This window comes from Mastigoproctus giganteus, chromosome 3, assembly GCF_048544385.1.
Source record: "Mastigoproctus giganteus isolate SK-2022 chromosome 3, ASM4854438v1, whole genome shotgun sequence".
NCBI lineage: Eukaryota > Metazoa > Arthropoda > Arachnida > Uropygi > Thelyphonidae > Mastigoproctus > Mastigoproctus giganteus.
In genome coordinates, this window is record NC_143577.1 from 101,970,485 (window position 1) to 101,986,303 (window position 15,819).

Genomic DNA, 15,819 nt, shown 5'->3' on the forward strand with positions numbered 1-15,819 from the left:
CCTTCCTCTTAGAGTTTACATAAGTAAAGCAGTCTTTGCTATTTTTCTTTGCATTCTTTGCCAAAGGTTTTTCATAATCTGCCTTTGCTTGTCTAACCTCCTTTGTGACTTGATTACAGACTAGCTTATATCTACCATAGGCTTCTGTGTCACCTGATAACTTATATGCAACCCATGTGGGCGCCTCCGTAGCCAGTGGGAAGAAGCAGCAGTGCATAACGCACGCTTCTTGATTAGACCGGGGTTCGATCCCGTCACCACCAAATACGGGGATGCGGAAAGATCAGGGAATGATCATCGCATATTCCCAGAGCAATATGGCCCTAGTTGCTAATGCTCCTAAAAACCAAATAACAAACAAACAAACAAAGCAACCCATGTATTTTTGTTCTGTGCCACTAGTTCTCATTAGTTCACCTGCCATTCACTGAGGCCCAAATATTGAACAGTATTTCTTAGTTGGTATGAAAAGCCTAGCAGATCATTTGATTAATTCCTTGAATTCTTCCCATTTAGAATTTGCTATTGGTAACATCATCAGTTGGCCTGTTGGATGTTACCAATAGCATTAGGATTATATTTTGGATATCATGTCTCTTATATCCTATAGAATTTAAAAAATATATGAGAGCACTGTAGTCACCTTTACGAAAGCAAAAACCGTTTCGTTGACCCCAGATGGGAGTTGCATCTTTGAATATATCCTACATCAGTAAACTGTGATCACTGCCATCTAATGGTTCCTTTATCTGCAGATTCTTAATCCATGAGTAATCACTGCTGATAATCAGATCAAGAGTATTACTCCCTCTGGTTGCCTCTCGAAAATGCTTCTGTAGAAAACAATCTTCCACAGAAATCTTGCTAGTGTGCGAGTGACCAATCCACAAGTTCCAGCCAGTATGTGGGAAGTTAAAATCCTCCAACATAAGACATTCTGATATACTGGCCCACTCTATTTCTCTGTACAATTGTTCATTGTACTCACCAGAGTCATTAGGCCTATAATACATGCCTATTCTCATTTTTGCTTTTCCAGTGCTCATGTCACACCAAACTGACTCAACATTGCACTCTCCATCCATGTCAACTGGATGCACTGTCTTAGATTTTGTGTTTCTTAACTAACAGCATAACCCTTTCTCCCTTCATATCCTCTCTATTCTTTCTGTACACATTGTACTTCCCAAATTCCAATTCTGCATTCCTTATATATCTGTGTGACACCATGTCTCTGATATCCAAACAATATCTGTCTTTGATGTCTTGACCAGCACTTCAAATTAATCAAATTTATTTACTTTACTTCTAGCATTGGTGTACATGCAAGAATTCATGCACCTCTTCTTACTCTTAGTTACCCTGACAAAGCACATGTATTTACTTATTCCATGATGACTCTCATCATTCCTTGAAATCCCCAGCACTTTGCTTTCCAGGCTGCTGCTCATTCCAGTAGGAGCAGTGCAAGAATCACATTCACCTCTGCCTATGGCTACCATTAATCTATTAGTCTGTGAATCCCCACCCCCAACAAGCAGTTTTCCAACCCACCTAACACTGCCTTGATAGCATCAGCAAATATTCTTTTGATCTGATTACCATCAGTGACCCTTCTTGCATTAAGAATCTGCAGATAAAAGACTCTCTGGGTGAGCAGTAATCTATCAAGTGCAAAGAGTAGGTCTTTTGCTTTCATAAAAGTGACTAAAGTAATCTCAGACAGTTTTTAAATTCTGTGAGACCAACTGGTGATGTTATCAACAGCATATTTTAAATGAGAAGAATTAATGGATGTTATCTTAAAACTATTGGTGTATTCGGGACGGCACACACCGGAACATTGTTCCGGTACTTTTTTTCTAAATGTCATAATAGAAAATCATTAAATTTATACCCCTAATATTATGAAACAATGGCATAATCAGAGGGAGGGAGAAATATCTATTTTACCCATTGCTACTAAAAATATATATTAATAGTAATCTTTAAAATTAATAGATTTCTTTAAAAATTTATTCAAAAACAAAAATATAAATTTTGCAATAAAACTTGAACGTTTCTTACTAAAGTACATTGTGTTAGATAAAGAGATCCAACGAATGAGATATACTGTGATGCATGCGAATGCTGCATTTTGATTCGCCATGAGCTGAATGCTAGAACTGGTTGTTCTATGAACTGTGAGTCTGTAGTCTGATTCAGTTACTGTACAGTCGATGTGGCGTTATCATATAATCTTCTGGAGAATGAGTATTCCGGTACTATTTTTTTTTTTAGCAATTCACCTCTGCTTAAAATCTATGAGGCCTCCATAGCCGAGTGGTCAGGAGTGGGAGTGCAATAGCACATGTTTCTTGAGTAAATCGGGGTTCAAGCTCAACTGCTAAATATGGTTGAACTGCCAACCTGCACAGGACCAGTGTGGCAGATTATGGTCCATTTCCCTCAGCATGAATTGTTGAGGAGGCTTCCATCCTGACGTGGGTTGATAATGGCTGCAGTTTACTTTTTTTTCTTTTTTTTTTATCTTAAAATCTAGTAGGCTTTTTTATTCCATATAAAAAAAAAATAAAAAAATCTATAGTTTTTCAGCAAAGAAAAATTCATGTAATGCATATAAATTAGTATGTGATAAAGGTATCTACATTATATATAAACTAGGCTGCAATCAAGTCACAAAGGAGATTAGGCACGCTAAGGCAAATCACAGATACCTCTTGAAAAGAAAAGCAGCACAGACTTCTATGCTTATATTAACAGTAGAAGGAAGGGATTAAATATCACATTGACCACTTGATGTTAATGGGTTAACTGTTGCTGACATATTGAATAGGTATTTTGCATCTACATTTAGACAGAAAGAAACTTTTATGGATGGGAATGCCAGCAGTGAGTTGATTTCTGGTGGGGAGCTAAAATTTGACTCACTTCTGGTAGTTTGACTGAGTGATTTTATGATAATTGAGAGGAAACTGGAGGAATTATTCTATCCATTTATATTAAAGAAGGCAGCAAAAGAGGTAAAAAAAAAAAAAAAAAGCAAAAGAGGTAAGGAAACTATTATCCATTATTCTGATAGCATCTTTTGATTCACAGGAGGTCCTGTTGACTGGAGATGTGAAAATGTACTCCCAATTCACAAAGTGGAATAAAAAGGTGACATGAATAATTAGTCCTGTTAGCTTAATTTCTGTTCTAAAGAATATAATGGAGTCACTGGTTAAAATTGTAATGCAGAACTGTCTAGACAGGAATGTAATTATATTTCAGGCATAGCATGGATTTGTTAAAGGACAGTCTTGTCTGACCAATTTTATTGGATACTATGATGCAGCAACAGAGGAACTGGATGCAAAAATTATTTTGTTGTCATTTATTTGGATTTCAGGTACACTTTTGATATGTTGCACTACTCTTCATGGAATAATGCTATTAGTATGGTCTCTCAGTGTTCATTGCTGGGCCCACTGCTTTATATATTTATTATTGATATTGATGAAGGTATATCAAGCATAATATCTAAATTTGTAGATGACAAAGTTTGGCAAGTTGATTAATGCCAGTAATGGCATTATATTATTGCAACAGGGTCTAGAAAAGTTAGGTAGATGTGCTGAGAAATTGTGCTGGCAATTAAATTTTAACATTGATAAATGCAAAATACTGCATATGGGTAGCAGTAACTCCAGAGTAATGTACCAACTATGTTATATTAAACTCAGGGTAGTAGAAAATGATAACATCCTAGGGGTAATTGTGCAATCAGATATGAAGTTCTCTGAACAGTATGGACAGCCTGCTGGCACAGTTCATGGGTTTTTGTCAATATACAGGAACTTTGCTATCAGGGATAAGGAGATGATTATCCCATTGCACAACATAATTGTTAGGCTGCACCTTGATTACTGAATACCTCATTTTAGTAATGATATAGATCTGCTAAAATTGGGTGCAGGGAAGGGCAGTGGGATTGGTGTAGGGAACAAAAAGGATGGTCTTACCAAGAAAAGCTTAAGTTCTGGTAAATTGCTTTCTTGGTAAATTGCAGCATTTGGAGACTAGACACCTACGAAGTGATATGATTGAGATGTTCAAGGCTTTGAATGAATTGAGGCAAGCTCCATGCTGATGGCATTCTTTTCTGGCTCAGACTACATGCATGAAGGATCATAAATTCAAACTGAGGACAGATAGTTGCAGGAGAGAGAGATATGTTGGAGTTTGCCTTCAGCCAATGGTCAATTGTTGATACACACTTCCATCTGTTGTTGTTGTGGAAGTGGGTAGTTTAATAAATTTAAGGTAGAACTAGATAAACTACTGGAGGGAATAGATCAGTGAAATGGTAAGTTTTTGTTTGGCTGATTATTTAAAAGTTTCTTGCATCATTTGTCAATACTATTACTAATACTAGAGCATGCTTGTTATGCTTTTAGTAGACATTTATTAGCTATTCTAGAAATTATTCTTAAGAATAATGGGCACTTTTGTGCACTTAACAAATTTCTAAAATAGCCATAAATGTCCACTTGAAGCATAAACAAGCTGCTCTAATATTTGCAACTTTTTTGTGTTTTGCTTTTGCCTTTTTATCATTCTGTTTATTGGAAACAAGATGAACACTTGGCAATTTACAGTTCTTGGTGTAATAATTAACATTTCAGAACATTAGATTTATTATACAATAATATTTTTTGGTTTTCTTACTGGCCAACCTAATGCTGCCTCAATAGCATCAGAAAATAATCTTATATCCTTGCTAATCCGGTTACAGTTAATCCAGATGTTGGATAATCCGGATCAAAATATAAAAATTCTGTTCGCAGTTGAGTACTTTGAAAGATACATGGGATTTAGGATGGCAGATGAGTAACACTGACTATGTGCTGATTGGCTGCGCAGAGAGAGAGAGAGAGAGAGAGAGAGAGAGACGGACAGAACATACATTATACCACAGAGTAGCACAATAACTTACTGCTTTGTGCATTGTACAGTATTGTCTTGCATGTTGTTTAGTATCGTTGTTGACTCTGATTCAAACAGATGTTATTGCTTATACATGTATTGCTTCAGTTGCTTAATTCTTTATACATATGTACGTAAGTTAACATATTTTATATAATTATGGGTTCTAAAGAATTAAAAAGTGAAATAAAAAGAAAACACTTTACTTTAACCATCATTAACAAGCTCAAAGTGATAGAACAACTTGAAAATGGTGTTCCTGGAAAAAAAAAATGCTGAAGAATTTGGTATTGGCCAACAGGCCGTATCAGATATTAAAAAACAAAAAGAATCTATACAGACATTTCCTTTAAAATTTGATGTGGGGAGTGGTAAAAGCAGTGTATCAAATAGACAAATAAGTCAAAAGAAGTGTTGCTGGAAGAAGCTGTATTTAAGTGGTATTCACAGCAATGATCAAGTGGCGCTGGTGCCTCATACCAGTGCCGCCTGATAAATGCATAAAAAAATATAGGACAATACATTTATAGATTTTAAATAAAGGCTCTACAGTGAAATATATATATATATATATATATATTTTTTTTTATTTTTTTTATTTTTATTAGCACTATCTGTATCATTAAATTTTGCATTTATTTGTGTTCTAAGTTTTTGTTTTTTTTTTTGTCTTTTAGAGCTATCTTTTGCTTCACTAATCTGGATTATTGCTTAATCCGGATGAACTCTCCCCTCAATTACCCCGGATTAGCAAGGGTTTATTGTATCTCCTTATATTTAACTCTACTCCATCACTGTAATAACAGTCCCATCTGCTAAGCACTGGCATTCTGAGAAAAATTTTAGCATATCAGCTATACACAATCTCTCCAGGGCCAAGTTGAGTTGATAAAGCTCTGTGGCAAAATTTCACTCTTTCGAAATTCAGCCTAAATTTGAAAGTTACATGGCTTTTCCTTAACATCATCTCATACTTGCATGTCTTTATCTTCAACATTATTAGTATCATGTCCAAAATTATCACCTACTTTTGTCTCTATCCCTACTGGCATAACCCCCTGTCGTATTCCATCTCAATTTTTGCATGTACTAGACATTAATATCCTTATTGCTTAAAATATTCCCCTTCCCTGGCAATAAACTCACCACAAATAACTGCCTCCTGTGGGATCAATGCTCCTTGTCATAGTGGTCCTATCATGCAGCCAGATGCATGAGGCTAGACTGGTTAGCATGAGCAGTTGAATGTTTCATCTGCCACCTGATTTAATTCCTTTGAATCAAAACCTTATTGAGGGCAGCAACCCCTTTCTTGAAGTACTCAAATTCATCCAATAAAAAGCTAAACTTCTGCTTAATTCCCTCACTTCTCTCTGAAAATAATATGCACAATTACATCCTCTTTGGTATTATGTATAATTACCGTCAGGTCTGCTAACATACCATATACAGGCATGGAATAAGACCTCGATTCATAATTGAATCATTATTGCAGGTTCCCCCCCCCCAAGTTAAAGCATGCTCACTGCTCGGGGTTATATGCTTTATTGGTCTAGTCCTAGGCATAATATCAATTTAAAAAAAAAATAATAAATAAATAAATTAGTCCTACAGCACTAAGCCTGAATACTAAAATACATCACAGTAATGCTGTTTGATACACTAGTACAATAATAATAATAGCACTACTGTTCCCAGCTAATATAGCAATATTATTTTTTATTTTATTAACATTTAACTTTCTTACTATTTAGATAGAGAGTGGTTATCAATGTGCTTCATGGACTAATGTTATTAGTGGAATTTCCCAGGGGTCAGTGTTGGGTCCATTGTTGTTTTCAGTATTTATCAATGATATTGATGATGGTATATCAGGTTTAATACCTAAGTTTGCAGATGATACAAAGGCTGGCAGAGTGGTTAATGACAGTCATCAGGGTGAGCTACTGCAACAAGGTCTGGGAAAATTGGGTCAATGAGAAATGGCAGTTGAAGTACTGCACATGGATATTAGTAACCCCAGAGTAGCTTATCAGCTGTGTAATACTACAGTTGGAGAATGAAATGGAGAATGCACTTCATTCTCCAACTGGAGAATGAAATGCATTCTCCATGCATTTCATTCAAATGGAGAATTTGACTGCACAATTACCCTAGGGGTAATTGTGCAGTCAAACATGAAATTTTCTGAGAGTGCAGACATTCTACCAGGACAGCTCATGGGGTTTTGTCAATGATATACAGAAACTTTGTTAGCAGGGATAAAGAAGTGGTTATCCCTTTGTATAAGGCTATGGTTAGGCTGCATCTTGAGTACTGTATACAGGTCTGGAGGCCTCTGGAGGATTTAAACTGCAGTTCTGCAAACTGCAGTTTAAATCCTTCACTGTATTGAGCAAGCTGAATGTTAATGGTATTCTTCTGCTTGCTGAGACTGCACACATGAGAGGGCATAAGTTCAAGTTTGAGGAAGGATGGTTGTAGGATAATGTGTGGAAATATCCGCCTTCAGCTTGTGGATGGTTGAATGTTGGAGTGGGCTTCCATCTGTTGTGGAAGTGGATGGGTTGAATGAATTCAAGGGTGAACTAGGCAAATTCTTGGAGGGTACAGATGGGTGACCTGTTTTGTTTTTGGCTGATGCTCTATAAGCTTGCTTTCTTGCATCATTTGCCATTACTACTACTACAAAAATATATATATATTCATAATTAAAACAAAATTATTCTTTTGTTACAAATTACAATGTTTGTTAAGTAGAAAACTTTCAAGTTATCACAAAAAAAAGTTGAATTTATGAGCAAGCTGAAGAATGTCTGTCACAGAATAGGCTCCTTGACTTAAGCAAAATGTATTTTGGGTCCAAATTTGATAATTTTTAAAATTCAAGATTAATATTAATTTCAGTCAGAATATTAATACTAATATGAGTCAGAAAAAGGGTTTAAATATGCATACTAGATCATTAAGTAAAGTTTTAATTGTGAAATAGGCAAAACTCATCAAACCTTGTCAAAAACTTCCCCTGTAGGATTATTTCTAACAGAAAAACTTAATTTGTTTAACAAGTTTTTTTTTATTAGGAGCATTGTTTTCAATAGTGTAATATTGATTATGGATTTGTGTGTGTGTGTGTGTATATATATCTTTTATTAACATCCATAATTTAAAATCACAAATATGATAAACAACTGAGTGACATTATCATTTCTGCAGATCATAGCAGAGGCAGCAAATGGTCCTGTGACACCGTCGGCTGATAAGATGCTTGCACAGAAAAATGTCTTAGTAATTCCAGATCTATACTTGAATGCTGGTGGTGTTACAGTGTCCTACTTTGAATGGTTGAAGAATCTGAATCATGTTAGCTATGGACGTTTACACTTTAAATATGAAAGGGATTCAAATTATCATCTTTTGGGTAAGTTATAAAATTAGAAGATATTTATAAAATTTCAAAGTTGACTTTATTATAAATATAGAAGAAGTTCACAAAATCATAGAAGTTCATAAAATCATTTTCTTTATGAGCTTTATCCATTAAGATTAATCCTAAATTACACTGTTTACACAGTGATAAAATTTTATCTGAGAAAAGAGTGTAATACAGTGCATTAATCTTTGTGTTCAGAAAACATCTGAATAATTTCTGTATTCTAATTGCCGAATTAACAGGTATGATAAAAATAAATGGTTTGCCAGATATGATGTGCAACAACTGAAAAACTTTTCAGAGTATTGAATTGGTTTTTATCTCAGTAGCGCCACAGTCAATTGAAAATGGCAACATTATAGTGAAAAAAGTCATCTGTCGAATGATTTTTTAAAACTAAATTCAGTTATTCAAATTCAAACAGAGTAACTTCTGCACACAGTACGGAAAAAGAATGTCCAAGAATTAGCATCAGAGTCTTGTGTGCAGAATTTAAGGCAATAAGAAGTGTCAATGCAAGTAGTGTTCTGGTTGCCCAGACATTAATGATGAAGTGGTAAATTAAGAATGGGATTCCTTTCTGTATATCTTCATGAAATCAATTAAGAGAATGACCAGCTACCATCCCACAAAGTTTGGCACAGGTAACTATGACTGCATGACTATAAAATTCAGCTTTTTCAGGTGCTGCAAACAAATGATAAGTGTAAGCAGATATTTTTGTAGATATTTTGAACTGAATCGATAATGAACAGTCTCTGTAGTATGTTCTGTTCTTGGACTTCATGTCTTATGTTCTATATAAAGGAACACACTGTGGAATGGTTAAGGAATTGGCATAACACCAAATCTATATAAATTTTATTTTGTTTGTTCCTTTCAGTAAAACAATACTTTTGTTTCATGGCTAGAAGCAAAATAATTCAAATTAATTAATCACAAAATTTTTTTATTATAGATATATTGAGTATACTTTATTTTACAAGCTTGTAAAGTTCATCAAAATATTAAAAAGCTGATAAGAGCTAACTGCTCACGTAACACCTATTGAAAAATATTGCTTTTAGGATTTGTTAAAGATTTTGTGTACCAGATAAAAGTTTTGCTCTACATGAACCAGAATCACAGATTCTGTAGCAGTGGTAATTGCTCACATACTGCAGTGGAAAGAAATCAATTATCAATTAGTCTGACATGCAACCAGTCATGCACCCATTGAAATATACTGATCAATAAATCAGTTTTTTGTCTAGCTTTTATTTTTATTTTATTAAAATTTGAAATTGTTGTGATCTTTTATGAACGGCCGGGCGCCTCCGTAGCCAGGTGGGAAGGAGCAGCAGTGCGTAGCACACACTTCTTGATTAGACCGGGGTTCGAGCCCGTCACCACCAAATATGGAGGATGCGGAAAGGTCAGGGAATGACCACCGCATATTCCCGGAGCAATATGGCCTTAGTTGCTAATGCTCCTAAAAACCAAATAACAAACATCTTTTATGAACACCCTGTAAATGTAAATAAATTTACAAATTAGATGTATTTTTTTTCTTCATTATATATGAATATAATATTTTAATGATTAAATAAGGTAATCTGAAATAATGTGGATATTAATATTTAAACACTGTACATTCTAAAGTTCCACAACATAAACTTTGGAGTATGTCAGACAGATTTTTTTAACTGCTTGATTATTCTGCTAATTTGTCTCTAAATCCTTAGACATTGCTTAGGATTGATCATTCAGCATTCTAACATATGAAAATGATGGCATCAGCTTCAATGATAAGGGTAGTCACACTAGATTGCTTCATGAATATGATGAGATCCATTCCAAAAAAATTGTGATAATTATGTTGCAATTATATTGCTTATTTCTGTAAAGTGCAGTGAATGAATTCATCCCTCCCCCTAGCATCTGAAGATAAACATTAAAATTAACTGCATATTGGAACAAGAATTTGCAGAGATGGAACAGAAACATCCTATTCCAGGTTTCAGAATTGGAACAGAGTTGGCTTTGAAATTTTGTGTAATATGACAAAACACATCCAAACGTTGCTTGTTCAGAATGAAAGGAATTGTTATAATTGTTAATTTCCAGAATTATGCAGTTTATTTATTGACATAGCTATTCTTAAGGGGGGGAGTGGGGATGGGGTGCTATATAGATGTTCAGTAGAAATTTTGAAGCAGAGATATTCATCAATTGTATTTCTTAAACAGCATTTTCACAGAGAAACCAATTGAAGGATGGAAAAAAAAAAAAAAAAAAAAAAAACACTAAAAGTTGGCAAATATGCGATCAATATGGTTATATCTTAATATAAAATGCATAAGTTGTTCCTGAAATTTAATTTCAAGTCAAAAGTCTGAATTTCAAAAAGTTCTTTCCTTCTGAAAAAATCCTGTTTTTCTTTTGCTTACATTTATCAGGCCTCCAGCATTTCAAAACTCTAAAATTTGGCAAGTTTGCATTCAATATCTGTGAATATTATATTATATTGGTTTCTCTTTGAAAATGCTGTTTAAGAAACAGCATTTTCACAGAGAAAATGCTGTTTTCTCTGTGAAATTTAGACATTTTTTTTGGGGACTATGTAAAAAAAATATAAATTCCATAAATAACTGTGTTAAATTAACAGATAAGATGTTTCATAATGTCGCAAACAATGCCAGTTAATTTTACCACAAACAATGCTGGTTAATTTTATCACAAACAGTACTTGTTAATTTTATCATATAAATAATAACAAGCTGTTTCATTTTATATTACATAAACAATAACAAACTGTTTTATTTAATCAATTACAGTTTATTCAAATAAACATTAAAATTGATTTAAAAACATGATTTGATTGAACTCTAACAAACAAATTGATAAATAGTGAAAATTTAGCAAAAAACACTTGAACACAGTATTCCAAATGTGGTTTTACAATTGCCTTATACAGCAGGATTATGATCTCCTTATCTCTACAGGATAAAGTTTGATAAATCATTGTTAGGACTCTTTGGGCTTTCCTGGCTGCCTGTTTACACTGTTCAGAAAACTTCATATCTGTCCATATTGTAACTCCCAGATCCCTTTCTTCTGCTACTGTTTTTAATTCATCTCCACCAAGTGTATAATTTATTTTGGGGTTGCCCAAATGTAAGACCTTGCATTTAGCAGCATTAAAACTTTAGCTGCCACTTGTCTGACCATTCCTGAAGTCTGTTCAAGTCATCCTGAAGGAACGCTGCTTGGCCCTGATCATTAATGAATCTACCAATCTTTTGACCTTACCTTCTATCCCTTCGTCAATGTCATTTATGAAAATGAGAAACAACAGTGGTCCAAAAACTGATTCTTGAGGGACCCAACTCCTGAAGTTATACCAATCTGAAGAATAACCATTCCAGCAATCCATCTTAGAATCTTAACGGTAATCCCAACCTGTCCTACTTTATACAGTAACCTCTCACAAGGGACTGAGTCAAATGCTTTGCTAAAATACAAATAAACTATGTTGAAAGTGTTCCCTACATCCAGCATTAGTAATTGTGTCTAAATAGCTTACTAAATTAGTTAAACATAATTTTTCCTCAACAAAACCATGTTTTGTGTCCTTGAGAATGCCATGTCTATCTGGATTGCACTCTTAATCATTGCCTCTAAGATTTTTCCTAACACCGAAGTCAGAGTAACTAGTCTTCCCTCTTAGAACTGCCTTTATATAGTGACGATATGTTCGCACTTCTCTAATCCAAAGGAATATCCCCTGAGTCCAAAGAAGCCCTCATAATTAACCTCAGTGGTTCAGTACAATCCCTGGCGGTGTCCCTCAAAACTACTAGGTATATGCTAAAAACTCTGGGAGTCTTACTTGCCTTTATGGTCAAAATATTTTTCTAATAAACAGTCATCTGTATTTATGAAATCACTAATTTCATATGGCTCAGCCTCTTCTCAGCATGAAGGGTTTTTGCCAGTAAAGCCCAATGCAAAGTATCTATTCAATTCATCTACATCAGCTGGGTTATTTAAGAATTTCACACACCCAGTGCACAAGAGAGCAATTTGATTAGCTTTCTTCTTCGTTGTATTCACATACATGAAAAATTCCTTGCCCCTCTTTCTTTGCTCTCTTAGCCAATGCTTTCTCATACACAAAATCCCAAATATCAGCTCCTATGCCATTAAAATTCTTTATTATATCAAAGACATTTCACAGATTGAATTAGTTAATCAAATCTGTATACAGATACGATGACACACAAGTCATTGTTAATGATGAGAGCATCCAGAATGTTTCATCCCATATACACCTAAGACTAATTGGGGATGAAGACCTAAATTTCAAACACTTCCTGAAGATCAACAAGACCTGTGCTGCATTTTGGGCCATCTGTCAAGAGCTTATAGGTTGCCATGATATTAAGAGATCAATCAATACAATGAGAAATGTCTTGTACAAACACTTCTGTATACTTCCAAACTCTAGTCTTCTGCACCAGCCTTCTAAAGCAACAAATTTCTTAACAATGGAATATTGGATACTGCAATGACTGAACCATTTGGGAAGGATCCCGTCCATCATCTCTAAATCCATTCTTCTAGATCATTTGGGAAGTGTTCACTATTCTCAATGAAAAACTTTCCACAGTTTTTCATTGAAAATAAGCTGCTGGTTTGATGTCCCATTTGAGGATGACAGTCTTGTGTCTAAAAACAAGAAATAGAAATCAGCATCTCCCCCTCATGATGATATCCATTAATCCCAGCTCTAAGAGGGATGTTTTGAAGCAACAGCATGCAGTATTTCAACGCTTTATGCATCAATGCAAATAAGTTCGGTGGCAATAAGCATTAGTAGCAGAATAATGCAAAAAAAAGCAAGCTTATATAGCATCAGCAAAAAAAAAAAAAAAAAACACCACACACTTCACCCATCCATACCATGTAAGGATTTGTCTAGGTCTTCCTTGAATTTATTGAGGTCATCCAATTTCACAACAGATGAAAGTCTATTCCAACATCCAACCAACTGCTGGCTAAAAGCAAACTTCTGCAACCTCAACTTAAATTTACACTCCCTTGTGTGTGTGTGTGTGTGTGTGTGTGTGTGTGTGTGTGTGTGTGTGTGTGTGTGTGTGTGTGTGTGTGTGTGTGTGTGTGTGTGTGTGTGTGTGTGGTCTCAGCAAGAGGAAGAATTCACATTCAGCTTATTCAAAACATTCAAGGTCTTAAATACCTCAATCAGGTATTTAAGATATGCAGGTGCCTAAGCTCCAGTTTGCAGAACTAAAGCCTTTCTAGATAGGAGAAATCTAGAAACCATGTTTGCTTCCTTCACCAATCTGGTTGTTCTTCTCTGCACCCATTCCAGTAGATCTGCATCCCCTGTAAAGTGAGGCCTCCAGACCTGTATACAATACTCATGATGCGACATAACCATGGCATTGTACAAAGGAATAATCACCTCCTTATTCCTGCTAGCAAAGTTTCTGTATATCATTGACACAACTCCATAAGCTGTGCTGGCAGCATGTCTGTACTGTTCAGAGAATTTCATATCTGACTGCACAATTACCCTAAAGTCATTATAATTTTTCACTACACTGAGTATAGCACCATGTAGTTGATAAGTTACTCTGGGATTATTGCTACCCATATGCAGTATACCTTGCATTTGTAAATGTTAAACTTTGACTTCCATTTCTCAGTCTATTGACCCAATTTTTCTAGATCTTGTTGCAGTAGCTCACGCTGATTACTGTTTTTAACCACCCAGTTAATCTTTATATCATCTGCAAACTTTGACATTAAACCTGATATACCTTCATTAGTGTCATTAATAAATATTGAAAACAACAATGGATCCAGCACTGAACTCTGGGGGACTCCTTTGATAACATTGGTTCATGAAGAGCAGTGCCCATTGGTAATCACTCTCTGTCTTCTCCCACTTAACTGTTCCTTTATCCATAGCAGTAACTTATTCTTAATGCCACATTTCCCCAGTTTATACAGCAGTCTTTTATGTGCAACAGTATGAACTTTTGTTAGTATAGAATATGTGGTCTGAGTTAGTTGGAATAAAAGCTATAATGACAGTGGGAGTAATCTACAGACCAGAAGATTATGAAGAATGACAAGTGCCTGTACATGAAAATAGAGTGGGCAAGCAAGTATGAATTTTTTCTTATTATGGGTGATTTCAATTCATTCTTACTTGAGTGGAGCAAGTGTAGAGGGGGCTCACCATGGGGAAAAAAATTTTTAAATCAGTTGGATGAATGCTATTTGTATTAGCATGCTAGGAAAAGTACTAGTGAAAAGAATATTATAGATATGATCATTACCCGTGAACCAGATGACAACATTTGGTTGGAAGTACAGCAACTCTTAGCAGGAAGTGATCACAGAATCCTGAGAGAGAGAGAGAGAGAGAGAGAGAGAGAGAGAGAGAGAAGAAGATTATGACAGCTTAAGGTGCTATGTAGTCTCTCTCTCTCAATTGGGGAAATAACTCAGAGAGCACAAATACATTACAGTTATCTTTAAAGCTATAATTACAGAATCCTTGCATTCATGTATACCATTAAGAAAATACATCACAAGGAGGATTTTGAGATGGATGACTAATGAACTAACTAGTTTAACAGTGACAAATTGATCTGTAATAGTACCACAGATAATGTTTGGGTTGCAAAGGCGGATTATGAGAAATTGCTAGCTAAGAAAACAAAGAATAGGATAAGGAGTTTTTCATATGCATGAACATTTAGAAGGGAAGTACGAGTCAGAGAGACCATTGTCGGGTGCAGGAAAGTCTTAACTAACACATCAATTGATCCACAACTGTTCCATTTGTCCACACATTGTGGATGCTTTGCATTGATATTTACAGAAGAAAGAAAGGCCCTTCATATAAGGAGAGCTGTGCAAATGAAGCAGGGAAGCATTCAGTTAGTGATACTGAAATTTCAGATTATTTATTAGAAAACTTTCGAGCATGGAGCAAATAAGGCTCCTGGAGGTGATGGTATATATATATATATATATATATATATATATATATACATACACAAAGGGTACTAGGAAAGTTTTGCAATACAGCTTTGTTTATATAATTTTTTCAAAGTAATTTCCTCTACATTCAATACACCTCTCCATCCTCCGAAACCAATCTTTAAACCAGTTCTGCCAAGTTTCACTAGGGAGTAAAGCACACTCGTTGTCCCAAGCCCGTAGAAGGTCCTCATCACTGGAAAACCGCCTCCCTTTTAGCTTCATTTTCACATGCGGGAACAGTGCAAAGTTGCAGGGAGCAAGGTCTGGACTGTAGGGAGGGTGCTCGAGAAGTTTCAGTCCTGTCGTGGTCAAATATTCGGTGCAGGCTTTGGTGCGGTGAGCTGGAGCATTTTTGT

At 35.2% G+C, this 15,819-nt stretch overlaps 1 protein-coding gene across 3 annotated transcripts in view; it reads left to right on the forward strand.

Annotated features, from left to right (window-relative positions):
- Positions 1–15,819, forward strand: part of LOC150088191 (glutamate dehydrogenase, mitochondrial-like) — a 246,195-nt gene that overhangs the window by 163,248 nt on the left and 67,128 nt on the right. For all 3 annotated transcript variants that reach the window (XM_090369374.1, XM_090369372.1, XM_090369371.1), the window contains one exon: positions 8,185–8,389. In XM_090369374.1, coding sequence (XP_090225500.1) covers positions 8,185–8,389 — 205 coding nt within the window. The remainder of the gene's footprint in view (positions 1–8,184; positions 8,390–15,819) is intronic.